Raw genomic sequence first — 19293 nt, 5'->3', positions numbered from 1 at the left:
TACATGTCATCACATGATAGAAATAATTGACGAATTGCTAATAGTAGGGACTAAACTAGCACATTTTTAAAGTTTGGGTACTAGATTGTTATGTTTTGAATTTCGGGGACCAAAGTGAGACTAGGCCCATAGTACAGAGTACTAATCTGCAATTCTCCCTACTATATATTATATATACAATAATTTCTATGTTGGGCTAGTAGGGTTGTCAGTGGGTTAGGTCTAAGTTGGGTCCAAGTACAACTAGTCCCAAACCAATTATTAACTGGGACAAATCATTGACCCAGAAATTGCCATGGTCTAAGTCAACTAGGTCTAGACCCAATAGACCTGATTTTGCTGAAAACTGCACTTGTTTATTTAAACAATAACTAAAAATTTAAAATTGATTCTATAACCTTAATAAAAATGATAGAACCATACAAAATTATTTATATGTTGATAAATTAAACATTTTTAACTAATATTGTCTTATTTATTATCCATCAAACTTATCATTTCAAATGTAAAGTATGATAAAAATTACAAAAATATTATATATTTGACAAAATGATTGGTTTCAAGTTTGAATCGATTCGGGATAGGCAAGAATCAAAACTGGCCCAATTATTAAATGAGACAAAATCATGGAACTAGAACTTCATAATCGGTTCAGTTGGTTCAAGTCCTATCAAGTAGACTCGATCCATTGACAGCCCTACAGGCCATGCCAGCCAGGCCTAAGGTTTGCTTTGCCGAGGCCTAGCCCGCATTGTGTGCAAACTTGATGCAGATCTAGATCGACTTGGGCTTGACATAAATATGGCCGCTTAGGCCCATAAATTTACAAGCCAAGCAAGACAAGCCAGACATGATCATCCCTAATCAAAGCTCTTCTTGTATCTTGTCATAGGTAGCATAGGTTTTGTGTATATCATAAATAATCATCCCTAATCAATGCTTTTCTTGGATCATGTCTTTTGGGTAGCATGGATTTTTCCAAAGAAAATAAAAAAAATATCAATTTTACCCCAAAGTTTTGTTTCTAGAAGGAAAGCAACAACTGCCTAGAGTATTTTCAAAATAAGAAAATTTGGTCCAAACCCTTTTACATTTTTCACTTGTTTTGAGAGATTATATGACCATTCTTAAAGGAAAATACAAATAGGGGTGCAAATGGACCGGATCATGATCTGAAGTCCAATCCTATTTTGTCATTCAGATATTTCTATCTTGGATATTCGGATCGAATCAGATCAGATAATCGGATCTGATTAGAAAACGGATTGGATTCAGATAACTTATATATATATATATATATATATATATATATATATATATATGTTATATATGTATATGTGTGTGATTTATTTATTTATAAATATGTTATTTATATTGTATTTTTGTAAAAATAAAATCAGATTGAATATCCAACGTCCTGATCGGATTCAAATTCAAATCCGTATTTATGAGATCTGATAAATCTTCAGATTAGATTCGGATATACCTTAATTTGAATCGATCCGATCCATTTGCATCCCTAAATACAAACAGTTATTGTCAATTAAATAGAGTAGCAAGAAGAGTTTTTTAGTAATATACAAATTATAATGACCCAACAATAAAAGCAAAAGCTAACCAACTGATGGTTCACTTGGTTATGTCTCTGGTTCATTGTAGTAGAGACTGGGATCAAATCCCATTCTCACCAAGCTAACCAACCGATGGTGATTGACTTGGTTCTGTGCATTCCATTATTCCGACATTCCTCAATTCTCGTGACACTCGTTCTCAACCGACCGCCCTCTAGAAAGATTTTTTTTTTCATCTCGTTCATCCTCAATTGACTGTGACACATCTCTCCTACTTTCTTCAGCTCACCCCTTCTCTCTCTCTTTGAAACCGTGAAACTGACCAGAGCATTTGCAAATCTACATCTCCAAATTGGTGCTCAATAACGATCAAAGAAATTAAACCCGAGTAGAAAAATCATGGTAAGTACATAATCATCATATGCAACTCTCTTTGTCTACTAATTAACTTTCAAGTATTGTTACCATTGTTAATCAGGTGGTAGCAGCCTGACAGGTATAGAAGACGATGACAACAGGTGGCTGCCCCCCTCTGGCCCTCTTCTCCTAGGGTTCACATTGGCTCTTCACAGCACACCCCACAGCACATCTATTTGTCACAGGGAGATATTCCCAATGCACAATTGAGAGGTGCTGTGGATGCATGTAGGTGTGTTTTGTGGGGAGTCAATGCAAATTACTTTTCCCAGCCCTTTCTTTCTTTTTTTTTCTCAAATCAAGTTCATGCTGATTCCTACAAGAGTAAATGCAACATGTATTGCTTGAATTGCATGAATGGGGCTCCATGTTCTCTTTGCCTCACATCCATTTCTTGACTCCAGCACCAAAATGAGGGGCAATCTCCATGCGGGTTTTGCCTAACACCAACCTCACAACACATCGCAACTGTGCATTACAAGTATCTTTTCATGATTGACAAAATCAAGTATGGGAGATGCTTTTGGTGTGAAGTGCACTTTGTGAAAAGCAAATCCCATTGATGGAAGTTAATGGAGATTCTAGGACATGAATGGAATAATGTCTTAGGCTACATTTGGCATTCCTTATTTTAAGGATTTATCTCCTTTTGCAGTTAAAATGCTCCTATGAACTGAGTTTTTAAAAGCAAAAAAAGAGGTAAGTCGTTTTAGTTCCATTGTTGTTTAGTGGGCGCTTGTGTTCCATAAGCCTAGGCCTGATGGCTGATGCAATTTAAAATTTTCAAATCAGGTATCCAACTTAAATTCTTCAAAGCTGACTTTGAAAATTTAAATGTCTGACCCAGGGCATGGAAATAGTTGCAGTGGGTAAATAGAAATGCTAATTCTTTTAAATTCTTTTACTGACAGATTTGTGAAATAAAGAGTGGAAAGGGATGGTTTGTTTTGGGCTTTGTTGTAATTTGATTTCCCTTTTGGGGAGGGTTAAGAGAGTTTACCTCTCCCCTTGCTTTCTTGTATTTGTTTTTTTAATGATATTTAATAAAAGTTTCTATTATTGATAAAAAAACCTATATCCCTTCCACCATGTGAACGGATCAAGAAGTAAAAAACTAAAGTGAAAATACAAGGATGTAATAGAGAGGAATGCCAAGGCGAATAGCTGCGCAATCAACAACATCACGGAATCTCAATTGTTATCTGCAAGCAAAGTTGGGAAGAAGACACCATAAGTAGCTAATTTCAATATGGAAACTAGTTATCTACATAGAGAAATTAAAATAACATAAAATGTAAAAATTGCAGTTCGTTGTGAACAATATTAGTAAGAAGTTGAACCCTGATTTCTGATTTTCTAATTTCTGCGATAAATGGGAAACCTAATTAGTATATTATACATGTAATTTGCTGAGAATTAAAAGGAAACATGATCTATTATAAGAAGGATACTATTCAAAGTTGGTCCTCTCTATCTGGGGTCTTGATAGGAATAAGAAAACAACCTAATCTTGGCAATTTCTTGCACAAAGGTGCTTGCTACCAGACTTTGTTAACCGAGAGTTGGGATAAAAGCTTGGATGATGATGATGATGATATTGTTAGCAATTTATTGATTCATAATTTCCCCCGAGCAATACCATATTTTGGTTCTTCTATAAACCACTTCACACATACTAGGTCGCCAATTTGTAGAAGCATGAGCACAGGGAAAAGTGAGGAGGAAAAAGATAAAATCAGCCTTTGGAGGAACAAACCAAAGCCATAATTTCCGCCCTTACCTTGAATGGGGTCATAGGTTAAACCTCCTCTGGTTCACAATGCCATGGATTTGGTAGGTAGCCAAGATTGAATATGAACCAACATCTCCACCTCCTCCCAAAACATCAAATCTATTTTATCAAAACCTGTTCCCCATATTCTTATCTTCCTTCACCCCTTTAGTGGTTATTTTACAGATATATTCTGTTTTTGTCAATAGAGTAATGCACATTCAACATCCTTCATAGCAATTAGGATGTAGGACAGACTTCTAGGGCAGTTAGGTCGAAAGACTAGAGTGACAAAAGAAAAAACCTCATCCTTCATAGCAATTGGGATGTAGGACAAACTTCTAGGGCAGTTGGGTTGAAAGACAGAGTTGCAAAAATAAGAAAAAAGATCATTCTTCATAGCAATTGGGATGCAGGTAAAACTTCTGGGGCTGTTGGGTTGAAAGACTAGTAACTTTATTCAATAGAGAGAAAAGGCACATGAGGAGATGTACATGGGACTAACTTTAAATGGAACCTGGAAACTGATTGAGGTGGTTTTTTTTTTGTGAGAAAAGGTACATGAGGAGATGTACACGAGACTAAGCACTCAAAGAGTAATACAGGAAGAATACTATCACAAAAAAAGTAATCCCTGTGAACACCAGCCTTTGCTAGACCGTCAGCTACAGAGTTTAAGCTCCCTCAGGACCCAGCTCAAATGTGCATTCAAAGTGGAAAGAATGTCTCTCGCTTCAGCCAAGTAATGAGCTAAGGCCCAAGGACCACCGTCAGGATTAGCTAGCCAATTAATAGTATCGGCAAAATTTCCTTTAATGGTGAGATTCAAGTAACCCAGGTCTCTTGCAATCCTGATGCCAGGTAAGGCTGCCATGACTTCAGCCTTTGTTGAAGAGGCTATCCCAATCGGTCCACTGAAGACTCAACTAATAATGCCATCTCTTCTTCTAAAGACTGACTGAGGTAGTTTTAGTCTGTACAAAACCCATTCACAAACTCAGAAAGCATTCAAGAGAAGAAAATTAAACCAACTACAACTTTACACCTAAGTTTATTAATTTACCTCCATTTCCCACAAAGGGCTTGCAACATTCATCTCAAGATCGCAGTTTCTTATTCAAAACATAAGAAGACAGGATGAGGAAAGAGGTAGAATAGAATGCTAGAATAAAATAACTCATAACGTACCATTATGTGGCAACCTTCCTCAAACTTATTAAGAAAACCTGCAATCCAACAACCAGCATTCTCAACCCACTCTCCATGATGCATACCAGCTGTCTTTGCCACAGTATGCAACTGAAAACAGGGCAGCAAGGCCATGAAAAAGCTCCCCAATTCTCCATGAAACAATTCTTGGTATCAAGTTACAAAGCAGATATATATATATATATATATATATATATATATATATATATATATTAGTTTACTTATTTTATTTAACTATGTACAACCCCTGAAATGAAAATACCTGAATGATCATTTATATGAGAGATCATGTGTGACATAGTAAAAGCAACCACTGAAGAATAATGCGTTCTAAAATATTAAAATATTAGATCTATTGAGTCCATGGAAGAAGAGAACAAGATCCTGAATCCAATGAAATATGAGTCTGGCTTTCACTGGTCATGCAAGCAAGTCAGAAGTTCAAGGATTCATTTGAAGTTGCAGGTGTACGTCTAACTTGGGGACAAAAGAACCTGATTTGAAAACTGAAGTGAACATTACAAAAAATTGGGTTACAACTATTGAATCAAACAAAAATGAATATCTCTGTTTTGAATAACAAAACAAGGACTCGACAATAGAAGCAACAGGTCAATATAGGAGTTGGTATTTCTTACCTGCTTGGGGAGGCAGCTCCAAGTTGCTTCAATCACAAACTCATGCTTTTTGATCGGTGGCATAGTTTTCAAGGCACCAAGGGGAGGCTAGGCGACAGGGGGGTGCCTTGTCGCCTAGGCGATGGATTTTTTTTAAGTAAAAACATGTATCCTGTTATGGGCCCGGGAATAGGATATCGTCACGGGTCGGTCCACGGGGAAAACCTCATGTTTTCCCTTGTTCCTCCCCTTTCTTACAGAACCTATCTTGGCGTCCTAAGGGTGATTTGTCCAAGAGATCACCTAACTCTCCTTTTGCTCTCTTTCTTGACTGAAATTTGATGCCTTTATTCAATAATCTCAGCTCCTTAAATAGGAGATTACAAGGGGTAAGAGTCCTCTTTGTAGGAAGACTCACTGTTAAACTATACTGCTTACAGATAAGATAGATAAGACTCCTAGATAAGACTCCCTACTCAAGAAGGATAAGACTTCCTAAGATAGATAAGACTCTCTACTAATCCTTACCGAAACAGATAAGATAAGAATAAGATAAGAAAACAGATAAGATAAGATAAGGTGAATTGTGACTAGCTAGATAATCCGATGAGGACACCACATCACTGCTGCTGCCGGCAGCGGTACTTCTTCCCAATAAATGCGTCCACAACATTACTCCCCTCCTGGACTACGAGCTTGTCCTCAAGCTCGAAATCTGGGTATGTGTCTCGGAGTTCAGTCAAGGGAATCCAGGTGGCCTCGGCTGATGGTAAGCTGTCCCATTCCACCAGGACTTCAAGAACACCTCGATTGATTCTGGATCGGACAAGAGCCCGAGGTTGGGGGATGAGTCTACCGTCTTTCAAGGGTGGTAGGGGGGGGTACTTGGTCAGGAGGAGTACCCGTAAATGGCTTGAGCAAGGAAATGTGGAAAATATCATGGATTTTGCTGTGCTCTAGCAGTTCTAGCTAATATGCAACTGTGCCGATCCGCCGTAAAACCTTGAAGGGTCCATAAAATTTAGGAGCTAATTTAGGGCAGCCTTGTGTCTTAAGGAGCGTTGCTGATAGGGCTGAAGCTTCAACCACACAAACTGTCCTGGTTCAAGTGTTAATTCCCGATGATGCTGGTCATAGAGCTTCATGCGTAATTGCGCTTGGTGCAAGCGGAGAGAAACTTCAGCTAGGAGGGCATCGCGCTCTTGTAGGGAACGATCAATTTCATCAAATTGAGTCGAACCGGGCTCATAGGATAACAAGCGAGGAGGGTCTCGGCCATAGACGACCCGGAAGGGTGTCATGCCAAGGGAAGAATGATAGGCCGTGTTATAACAATATTCGGCCCAAGGAAGCCAATCAACCCATCGACGCGGTTGGTCGCCAACAAAACAGCGGAGATACATCTCGATCATACGGTTTACTACCTCTGTTTGGCCGTCTGTCTGAGGATGGTAAGCGGAGGAAAAAGCTAAGGTCGTACCATGCAACCGAAACAGTTCCTTCCAAAAGGCACTAGTAAAAACTAGGTCCCTGTCGCTGATGATGGATTCCAGTAACCCATGTAAACGGAAAACATGCATAAAGAAAACGTGGGCAACTGAAGTAGCACTGTACGGATGTGACAGAGGGATGAAATTGGCATACTTAGAAAAGCGATCCACCACCACGAATAAAACAGATTTCCCGCCAACCTTGGGTAGGCCCTCAATGAAATCCATGGAGATATCAGCCCAGATTTGTGTTGGAATTGAGAGGGGCTGAAGAAGGCCAGTCGGGTGTAGGTTCTCCCATTTGTGTTGTTGGCACGTGGAGCAATTATGGATGAAGTCCCTAATAGAAGTTTTCATACCTGGTCAATGGAAATCAGCTCGGACGCGATGCAATGTCTTCTAAATGCCTTCATGGGTGGAGTTATGTATACTGGAGATGACAGAGGGAATTAAAGAAGAATCGACTGGGAGGTATATCCGTCCTTTGTATAGCACCAACCCGTCGTGAATGGACCAATTTGAGTCGGTTGTCCCAGACTGTATTTTCTGAACAAGGTCCGTCCACTCTAGTGATTGTGGCAGCGCATTCCTAATGTCTTCTAACAGGGTGACTCGGGGATGTGAAATCGCACAAAGGAGCATAGTATCTTCGTCTCGTCTAAACAAGGCATCTGGGGCACGATTTAAGGATCCCGCCTTGTAGTCTACCCGGAAATCAAAACCAAGCAATTTGCTAACCCAATGTTGCTGAGGCGAAGTGGTAAGCCGTTGCTCTAACAAATACTTGAGGCTGTAGTGATCAGTCTTGACGACGAAGGACCTTCCCCACAAGTATGGTCTCCAGTGTTGCACTGCTCTAGCTAGCCCAATCAGTTCGTGCTCGTAGGCGGGTAATTTTAGATGTCGGTCAGCCAGTTTGCGGCTAAAGAAGTTAATCAAGTGTCCTTGTTGCTGCAATACGGCTCCAACACCTATACCTGATGCATCGCATTCGACTGTAAATTCGAGGTCAAAATTCGACAACTGCAGAACTGGTGTGGAGGAGAGGGCATCCCTTAAATTTGCAAAGGCTGCATCAGCTGTGTCGTCCCAATGGAAGGCATTTTTCTTTAGCATATTGGTTAATGGGGCAGCCAATAGTCCATAATTTTGTACAAACTTGCGGTAGTATCCTGTCAGACCTAGGAACCCGCGGAGAGCCTTGGCGGATTGAGGTTTGGGCCATTCCTTGATTGCTTGAATTTTGGAACCATCCACCGTGACACCTTGCCCACTGATTATATGTCCTAAGTAAAGAACCTGGCGCTCCCCAAAAGAGCATTTGGACCGCTTAAGGAAGAGCTTGTGTTGGTGCAGGAGTTCAAAAATAATCTGTAGATGATGCACGTGTTCTATTCATGATTTACTGTAAACTAGGATGTCATCAAAGAACACTAAGACAAATCTGCGAAGGTGGGACTGAAATACCTCGTTCATCAAAGACTAGAATGTGGATGGGGCGTTGGTGAGACCGAACGGCATAACTAGAAATTCAAAGTGACCATGATGCGTTCTGAAGGTAGTTTTCTCTACATCCTCGGAAGCCATCCGGACCTGAAAATATCCCGACCTGAGGTCTAATTTCGAGAAGTACTGGGCTCCATGGAGTTCATCCAACAACTCGTCCACAATGGGGATAGGGAATTTATCCTTGACGGTCCGGTTATTGAGCTCTCTGTAGTCCACACAAAATCTCCAAGTACCGTCTCGCTTTGGCACCAACAGAACCGGCGAGGAGAAGGGAGAGCGGCTAAGACGGATGATTCCCTGTTTCATCATGTCCGTACACTGCTTCTCTATCTCGTCCTTCTACAGATGTGGGTAGCGATAAGGCCGGACGACGACTGGTTCTGAACCCGTCACCAGAGGGATCCGATGATCGCAAGCTCGGGAGGGTGGAAGTCCCTTGGGTTCTTGGAATACATCTGAGAAATCGGTGAGGAGTCTTTCCATATCTGTTGTGTGTACTGTTTCGCCATGAAGTGCATGCACCTACGGTTTTTTTGCCTTTACTCTGGTTCCCTGCCAAGTTACTTGTTTTCCATTCAAGCGGAATGTCATTGTTAGGGCGCTGAAATCCCATAGGATTGGGCCTAGGGTGATCAACCATTTAACTCCAAGAACTATATCAAATTCATCCAAGGATAGCACAAATAAATCAGCAGAGAAGGATTTGGATTCAACCTGTATTTGGATGCTCTTATAGATTCCGGGACTGTGAACCCTCTCTCCGTTTGCTACGGCTACCTGCAGCTGTGGTCTGATTTCCATAGGTAATTCCAACTGGAGGGCAGCTTGCTCACTTACAAAATTGTGCGTGCTTCCCGAATCAACGGGGATACGTACTGGTTTCCCTGCCACCTGCACCCGTAATTGCATAGTTTGAGAGGTCTTTATCCCGGTGATCGCATGGAGGGGGATCTCGGGTTCTAACGCTGCGGGTTCATCCTCGTCTTCCTCTTGTTCGTCCACCAGAAGGCAGAATAGCCTCTTGCATCTGTGCCCCGCCGAATATAGATCATTGCAGTTGAAGCACTGTCCCCTTGCTCGGCGATCTACCATCTCGGCTCTGGACAAACGTTTAATGGGTGGTGCTGCCATGCTGCTTCTCATGCTTGATGCCGACCTGGGAACATTACCTGTATGAAGTTTTTGTTCCCTACTAGTTGCTGAAGAAGGGGCCACCCCGGTTGAATTCAAAGGTGTCCATGATGTCGGCGGTCGACCCATACTGAAGGTACCGCGGCTGAGTTGTAGCTTACGTTCAAAGGCGCAGGCTAGGTTCATGGCTGTGACCAGGTTTGGAGGGTGTTGCATCTCCACATCCACCCGCAAGGGTTCTGCTAATCCTGCGGTGAACATGTCTACCAGCTAATCCGGTCGTACCGAGGCTGCTCTGGCAAGGAGGGTCTAAAATTGGCGCTGGTACTCAGCCACGATTCCTGTCTGCTTGAGGTTGATCAATTCACCTAGCGGGTTGCTCGTCAATGGGGGCCCAAACCTGAGGAGGCAGTAGGATTTGAATTGGCCCCAACTGAGCCTGGGTTCCTCCTGCTCCAATCGGTAGAACCAGAACTGTGCCTCCTCCGTTAGATGGAATGAGACCAGGCTGACCTTATCTCTGTTTTCCGTACGCTGATTGCGAAAGAACTGTTCACAACGGTATAGCTAACCCAGCGGATCTCCGGTGCCATTGTAAGAAGGGAACTCCAGTCTGTTGTACCTGGGAACAACCGCGGCTGCCAGGGCAACGATCTGCTGTTCGCCGGACGACTCCGTCAAATCTGGTCGGCGGCTGTTGGTGGTTGCAGTCCCTTCGGAACTCTTCTCCTTGTTAGAGAAATACAACTCCAGCAAGCGTCGTAGCTCTCGAACATCGTCCTTGACTTCACGTACCTCTGCATTGTTCTCCACGAGCCTGTGCTCCAGTTCGTGGACCCTGGACAACAACTGCTCCAGATCGCCCATGACGTTTGGCTCTGATACCAAAATGTTATGGGCCCGGGAATAGGATCTCGTCACGGGTCAGTCCACAGGGAAAACCTCCTGTTTTCCCTTGTTCCTCCCCTTTCTTGTAGAACCTATCTTGGCGCCCTAAGGGTGATTTGTCCAAGAGATCACCTAACTCTCCTTTTGCTCTCTTTCTTGACTGAAATTCAATGCCTTTATTCAATAATCTCAGCTCCTTAAATAGGAGATTACAAGGGGTAAGAGTCCTCTTTGTAGAAAGACTCCCTGTTAAACTATACTGCTTACAGATAAGATAGATAAGACTCCCTACTCAAGAAGGATAAGACTCCCTAAGATAGATAAGACTCTCTACTAATCCTTACTGGAATAGATAAGATAAGAATAAGATAAGAAAACAGATAAGATAAGATAAGGTGAATTGTGACTAGCTAGATAATCCGATGAGGACACCACATCACTGCTGCTGCCGGCGGCGGTACTTCTTCCCAATAAATGCGTCCACAACATATCCTAGGGTAGTTCCCTAGGTTCCCTAATCATATTTCCTTGATAAATATCCATAATTTTCATAAGAAAAGTATAAACTTCATGTTTAAGTATAGAAAATCAACATATTCCAATATATTCATGAGAAGAAAAAAAAGAAAATTAAAAAAATATAGGGGCTGAACCCCTATTTCTGTTATAGGGTAAGAAGAAAAGAAATCAGTATACACACACACAAAATTAGTAAAGAAAAGGAAGAAAATGTGTTGATTGGACAACATTTTATGTTCTTCCTTACTTATTGGTTCAGGTTTTGAAGTCTTTGAGGGTTCGATACAGCATTTAGCAATGTTTGTGTTGATTAAACCCTAACAAATAAGAAAATAATAAAAAGAAATTAGTATACAAACACAAAATGAATATTTTAGTTTAAAAATGTCTATTTTATAATTATAACCTCAAAAAATTAAGAATATAAAGGTTTTTTATAACACGCTATAGAAAACTTCTTGGCGATTAGGTGAGGCAAGCCTCCAATGCCACCTAGGCGTCACCTTGACAACTATGATCGGTGGATGACTGAAGCAATTCAAGTGGCAGCACCAAATCAGTGGATGACAGAAGCAACAACTTCAAATCACAGTTCAAGTTGCAGCTCTTCCAACCAAAATTCCAAAACCCTAACATGTTTTGGTAGGAGTCTGCCTACCACAGGTGTCCCTTCGAGGGAGACACAACCTCCTGAAGATTTTGAAGAGAAGAAGAAGAGAGATTTTGAAGGTAATTTGATATGCATTAATCCTTAGGCTAGGCCCTTTTTATGGATGGACCCGAAACAAAAAGAAACAAGGTAAAAGCGTAAAACCAAAAAGCAAATCTCCCTAATCATCCGGTGGTTACAAGGATATTCCCTGTCAAGTTAGTTATTCGGTGGCAGGAAAATATCCTCCAACGGTCTCGATAATGCAAACTTGCTGATGAGGTCTTCTAGAATAGACCCGAGCTATGATGGGGCTATAAATGATCTGGGCCAACGGGGCAACCTGGCTGGTATGTGAGTCGTTCTCAGGTTGGGCCCTAACATGTTCTGTTTTGTATCAGTTAACATTGAAATTGGAAGGGATTTTTAATGGACCCAATTTGATAAAATCCAACCCAATCTGATAATATAATGGTCAATCCAATTCAATAAGTTTAATGGATGTCCAAATCCAATTTTATTGGATTGGGTTCAGATTAGATCCAATCCAAATCAGGTTTATTGAAAGCACAACTAGGGGTGGATTCGAGCCGAGCCGAATAGCTAGCTATTCGAGCTCGGCTCGCCAAGGCAATACGAGGCTTGAGCTTGAGCTTTGCTCGAGTCAAAAGCTCGTAACCTCGAGCTCGTCTCGGCTCAAGCTCGACTTGAGAAAAATGTTTTATAAAAATAAAAAATATATATGAAAATATTTTTATTTGATATTTAAAAAATTAAGAATTATAATAATTAGTTATTATTATATATAAAAATAAAAATATTATGTATATAATATTTTCTATAGCTATTCGAGCTCGGCTCACGAGCCGAGCTTTTCACAAGCTAAGCTCAAATAGCTCGTAAAGAGCTCGGCTCGTGGCCACCCCTAAGTGCAACCAACATGTACTTTCTATACTGTCTTTTCATATATATGTATGTATGTTTGCGTATTGTGTGTTAATCAATGGTATACTTTGATTATTATATAATTTCCATTTTGAGTTGATGCCACAAGACCCACAATAGGTCTTGCAGTTGCTCTCAAAAACATAACAATTTATACAGATGAAAGAACTTTTAGAGATGTATCAATTAATAAATGTATGAATTTAAGGTGATCTTAGACGTATAAGTAAAGATGGCATATGTGCAATGCTTCCATTCACCCCTTGATTATTTTGGTTTTTTCCATAAAGTAAATACTATCCAACATTCACCAAGGGAAGATATCAGTCATGGAAAATAGAAGAGAAAGGAAGTTTCCAAGAAGTAGCCGGATCAAACAAGAATAAGAAACTAAAATGGATACAAAAGAAAGTGTTTTGTATTCATGAATAACGTATTTCATTAGGTATCCTAAAGGACAACCACACACTTTTGATGCAACAATAGATTTAGCAGTTGTGAGTACATCACTAGGAAATGTAAGGTACACCATTATTTATCTATAGGTTGGATGAGAAGTAAGAATAAAGTACAACATTAATGATGCAAGTAAATTACAAAAAAATCAACTAAATCTTAGGAAAGCTAAATATAGTATAAAAGCACTGCAAATATTAGTTTCCTTCTCCATGACATTGCAAATTGAAGTTACCATGCAACACTAAGATAAGTGATTCAGCTTATGAACAACAGTCGTTCTAAATCACAAAAGCCTAATTGTGTAGAACTTAAGAAAGAATGTCAGTAAGGTAGAAAGCCAAAGTCAAAGAGTGAAATGTGCAGTACTTGCTGCATCATATAATAATCTGCAAGTGGCTACATGAATAATGCATTTGCCAAGTGAAAGCATATGAAGCATATAAACAGGAGTTAAAGCACAAGGAAAACAAAAATTCTGTATTCTTTCCATGAAATCAAGCAAATCCAAATATGTGCATTTAACAAGAGATACATTCTCCAAACCTCCTACTAATCCATTTTAAGACAAGGATTATTGCATTGCCTCAATAATTTTGAATTAGAAGAACAAACACTTTCCTTGATTTCCAACCATCTGCACATCAATCAGCCTTGCTTGTGTTTGTTCATACAGGCACCAAACTGGTCCAAGTATCTTGAAATCCAAGTAAACTGGATGAATTATCTGGTCTAGTAGCTCGATAAAGTGTTATTTACGGTGCATAAGACTGCCGATGAAGATGGTTTCCTGCCTGATACACCTCGAGGTGGCATATGGCCTTATGAACCAATTCTTTCAAAGAAGAATTTTGGGCTGCCACTGTACGAACAACCCCCTCAAGAGCCATCAATGCCCTTGATCGTTCCAGAGCCTCACTATCGCCCACATGCAATGCCAGGTAACAGAGGAGTGCCACTCCGTGCAACTGAGCCCGTTCATTGCCCCTTAGTAATCTCATAAGAGGCGGAACCCCTCCGAAGTCGATGATCGCCTTTGAGTGCTCCACGCAAAGGAAATTATCAGGACAAGCAAACTTGACCAAAGCAATGGCAGCTTCTGTAGCCACATCAGGGTTCCTGTTGCTGAGCTGTGACACTAAGGGACCAATAACTCTCGTCTCTCTCGCCGGGAATGTACGAGCCAATGAACCAATGGATTTTATGGCGGGAATTTGCAACGACGGAGTGCTTATCTCCCGAATCACCCTTAGAAGCTGATCAACAACTGCCTTTGCAGGAGGAGAGTTGGTCTTGAAAGCTGCCCGTCTGAGGTCAGCATTGGTCTCCGCCGCTGCAGTTATCTCCATTACCGTCAACAAGCAATTGAGCTGCAATTCCCCCTGCTGGCTCTCAATGAGCTTCGCCAGGCAAAAAAGGCCTTTGGTCTCAGTGATCCTGCGGCTGTTGGAGACACTCTCTTTGGAGAGCCTCCATAGTGCCTCGGCACAGCTAACCTTGAGCTTCAGCTTTACTTCAGGCTTCTCGTTCTCCCGCTCTTTTCTGTTGTGGCCACCCCTGTTAAAACCCTCCGAATGCAAAGAAGAAGAATTCGAGTGGGAATGACGATTCTTTATTGCCAACGACTTTCCCCCCAACTCCTTGTTAATCTGAACTATAGAATGAATACTGTGCGGCTTACCCGGTTGGGGCTTTGGATCATCCAAGAACATATCGAACGACAGCAAGGACACGAGCGGCCTAATTGCATTCTCCCTCGCGAACTCCTCCTTGGCAAGTTGGTCGTGCTCCGCCATCCTCGAAACCAAATTGGCGACGGAAACCTGAACTCTCATCGGAGAATCACAGAGAACCTGGACAATTATGGGAATCCCAAGCTCGGTGGCGATGTGCCTGACCCTCTGCTGGTCAGTCGCCAAGTTAGAAAGAGCAGTGGCAGCGGCAATTTGGGCATCGGGGGAGGCCCCTTCTTTCAAGAGCTTCAGTAGAGGGGGAACCCCACCTTCTTCGACAATAATTTTCTTGTTGCGGTCATTGTCACGGGCGAGCGAGGCGATCTCGTTGGCGCCCTCCACTCGTTCGGGAAGAGGACCCATTTGAATGGCGGCGACGAAGGACCAGACGTAGGAGAGGATAGGGTCGTTGCTAGCGATAGGGGGGAGGGTACCGCCACCGGAGCCGTCGGAGTCCAAGATGCTGAGGAGCCACTTCATGTCGCCGATGGAGGCGTCGAGGAGGTTGAAGAGCTTGCGGAAATCGGTGGCGCTGGTGATGGTGACGACTCTGCGGAGGACGCCGCTGCGCTTGCACTTACGGACGAGGGCCAAGGCACGTTCGAGATTCTTGGAGACTTCGGCGACGATACGACGGACAGGGCGTTCGTAGAGGGAAGGGTTGGAGTTGGCGAGTCGGACAGCGGAGCGAAGCATTTGGGAGAGACGGTCGACTTGCTTACCTACTTCAGAGCAGTCGAGCTTGAAGGACTCTGCTTCTTCGACGGCTTTCCGTACTCTTTCAGCGAGTAGGATTGGAGAGTATAGCTCATCTTCGATGCTCTTCTCTTCCGCCATCGTTTATCAATGGATGGATTCTCTTCTTCTTTTCCTTCTCTTTTTTCTTTTCTTTGATCAATACATGTACCCTTACATTTGTATGTCCTTCTCCGCTTCTCAGCAGCAGCAGCAAATGCGTTTGAATCAACCAGAAAACCTGAGCAAAATAGATCTCACCATCGTCTCTGTTTCTTCTTCCTGCACCCTCCCAAATAAAGTATTAAAGTAGCGTCTTTTCCTTTCTTTTTTAATATATAGATTTTTTTTTTTTCCGAGGGAGCAGTAGTGGTCCTACTCTCCAACATTCCATTCCTAGACGAGTTTCCTTGGCTGAAGCGACTGAAGTTGGATTGGGTTGGGGTGATCAGCTATTAATTTTAGGAAAAGGTACAGAAACACACGATGCAGAATTTTGAATTCCAGCCCCCTTACAATTAGCCCTCTTCCCATATAAACCGCCGCATCCTGTCCATAAATTTGGCATCAATTCACGGTCAGATGCATTCCCCTGTACTTTAGCTTAATAAATTCTGATCTGGGCTGATTGGTGCTTCTCCCATTTTATCCTTATCCGTTAAAATTTGAAAGGCGAAAAGAAATAAAAGCTATTCAGTTCAGTCGTTTCAGCTCACGTTTCCAATACTAACCCCACCCAATTCCTCTTTTTTCTCCCACACTCCTACTTTTGTTTCGTTTTTTTTTTCGTATATACCATTGTATTTTTTACGTATCAACAAATTAGATTAATTACGACTCCAAAAATGCTCCATCAGATTCCTCTCTCTCTATCTCTCTCTTTCCAGCACAAAAATCGTTGATGATGGCCAAGCCAATATACATAATACACTAGTACCAACCACATGCACATCATTTACTGTATGCATTAATCCAAGCCGTTCAATCCCCTGGATCTTGTTTCAAGAATGATCAGAACCCTACCCTCTGTTGAGTGCTGAATACTTGAAATGAATGCCGATAAAAATAAGCCCACTCTTGTTTTAGCTAAAAGCCTAAAACCAATGTCGTTGGAAGACTCTGGCCCAAAAGTAATTAAAGGGTCAGGGCCCCAATACTTGGCCTAACAGTGGAAGGAGACGGATATGCTTGTCGTGGGTAGACGAGTCATATCCCAGGTGAAACGGAAACTATACATACATTTATTTTATTTTGGGTCAAAATAAGTTGGCCCAAAACCAAAAGACCTTGCCTTGCCGTGTGGTCCAAGAGAGTCAGACTCATTGAACACATGACCGTTTCAGTGGACATCCTGTCTTATAGATGACCTCCACGTGGCAAATAGGTAGGATTGTTTAAGGAATTTTCACAGTAATTATGGAAAGTGGAAACAGACTCATGACTCATGACGTTTAAGCCGGTATTTTGAAAACCAGATTGGAGCAATGGTCAAACTGGGTTAACAGGAAATTAGTCCAGTTACTAATGAACTGCCAATCTTCCATTCTCATTAAAATTGAATGCCAAACCATCGGTTCGAACAACCATATGTGATAATTTCCATCTAGTTCTAAAATTTGTAACAGATGTCTACTGAGTCTGAAATAGCCCACACGGTTCAAGCTGTGGTATAACATCTAAATCCATCAACTTTCACAACTGACCCATTAAATTCTTTTTTCAGAGAACTGGCCCATTACATTCTCACTTTGTTCCTTTTCTTTTAACCATTTAGGTGTTTGGTACAGTGGTGCAGCATTTTTGGATTGATAAAAATTTTTCTACTTGAAATGTTTGAACTGAGGATACAAATGGCTATTTTCTACACAAAAATGTTAAATTTGATGTTTATCCTAAGATGTGACAATACATATTTGATATTTCTGATGCTGTGATGCACATATATTTTCCAAGACCACAGTACTACCAGACACTCCCTGATGATGTGGATAAGGCAGTAAAAACTAAAGGAAAAAAAAACGATGTGGGTTCAGTCCGTGCAATGGTGCGCCTCTGACGTTCTATGTTCCAACAAAACCTGACAATGTTTGGTTGTCCACTTTGTGTGTGGGGGGGGAAGAATTCGATCTAGCCAAGTCAGTAGCTATCTATTGATGTTGGTGGCACGCACCCAAGACTCAACAGCAGTACGGTACAAAACAACGAAAACACACCACACCATCTACTTTGTTGGACAAACATCGCAAGTTCCTCCTTCAAATCATCAAATCAAAAACATCCAAACTGCTTCTCTTTGTACTTGTGTACGTTGCAATTCGCATAAGAAGCAATGCTTCTAGTTCCAATGTAGCGTGGCACGGCCGGACGGCCGGACGGGACCTCTCAAAAAGTTGGAACATCAACGTCCAAACGTTGTTTTCTTTTCACATACAAAACATGGCCTCCAGGGCCCAACTGCACAACTGCACTACAGAAAATAACAGAGCAATCAAAGCTAGCAACTTCCACACGCTGTTCCCAATTCCCAAAGGCCTCTCTCTCAATAAAGTTAAGGTGCATTGACTGACTAGTAGTTAGCTGATTTCAAGCCTAACCTGTCAAAACAGCAGACTATATCAAATGGATATAGAGAACTAGTGTCAATCCAAAAACAATAGTGGTTCTTCCTGTGCAAAGATATTTTTTCTTGAAACGCAAAAACAGGGTATGGGGGCTCTGCTTTTACCCATCTTTTTCTATTCCATCACTTCTCATTCTGGAGCTTAGTTTTTCATTCATTCAAATACGAACCAAATCGATATTGACAACTCTGGACAGAGTGACTCGTCCTCAATTGAACTCGCCTGGACTTTGACAGACGCCTCTTTAGAGCAAAGAATAATATACTCCTAAAGTCCAATATAGAGAAAGGCTCATTTGCCTTCGTAATTATCTTATGGCACAGTTCTACTTGATTCTAGTTAACCGGTTCTTGTGAACAAAAATCAGTTTGTCTGTATGATTCGCAAAAGATACAACATTTTTCTTTTGGATGAAGAGCACCACTGGCCTTTGACAGCAAGCTTAAGCTGAGGTTATGGTTGATACTATTGTTATTTCCACCTGAGACATTTTTTGGTTGATCAATACAAATTGGTGAGAAACATGTTTTGCCACTTCACATATAAGAGCCACTTCAACTAGAAAAATGTATGCACGAGACTGATCAGTGAGGTTTATAAATTATAATTGAAAGATCAAATTTAACGTTTCAGATAGAAAGAACAATTTGTATTGATCAACGCAAAACCTTTCAGGTAGAACAACAATGATATCAAAGACAACCTTGATCATTTCCTAGCATTGCATATTTGCATACAAGACTAAAAGGACAAATAGATTCCACAACACCTTTATCATCCAAACTACTTGGCAACCCCCATTCAAAATGTCTCCACTCAACAGGTCCAGAGAAGCTAATTGGGACAAGTTTCACTTGTGTTCAAAATCATTTTAGATTAACTAACAGGATTCAAGAATTAAATCAAGAACTTAATAGCATGTCCTCTGATGAGTGCCGCTCAACATAAATCAATTGCGTGTTGAGCAAGCAATTCACAACAATCTTTACATGGATTAATTGAAATAAATTGTCTTGAATAAATATCCAATCA

The 19293-nt window shown here is 41.3% G+C and overlaps 1 protein-coding gene across 1 annotated transcript; it reads right to left on the bottom strand.

The window, feature by feature from the left end:
• Positions 1-13625: 13625 nt before the first annotated feature.
• LOC104593102 (uncharacterized) lies at positions 13626-15952 on the bottom strand. The gene has a single exon (XM_010252788.3). It carries the CDS (start codon positions 15740-15742, stop codon positions 13928-13930), a length of 1815 nt encoding a protein of 604 aa, XP_010251090.1. The 5' UTR covers positions 15743-15952; the 3' UTR covers positions 13626-13927.
• Positions 15953-19293: the final 3341 nt, after the last annotated feature.

The sequence above is a fragment of the Nelumbo nucifera genome, chromosome 3, assembly GCF_055504915.1.
Source record: "Nelumbo nucifera cultivar China Antique chromosome 3, China Antique-T2T, whole genome shotgun sequence".
NCBI classification, from domain to species: Eukaryota; Viridiplantae; Streptophyta; class Magnoliopsida; order Proteales; family Nelumbonaceae; genus Nelumbo; species Nelumbo nucifera.
Note: the sequence above shows the minus strand (reverse complement) of the source record. Positions and strands in the feature narration are given on the sequence as shown.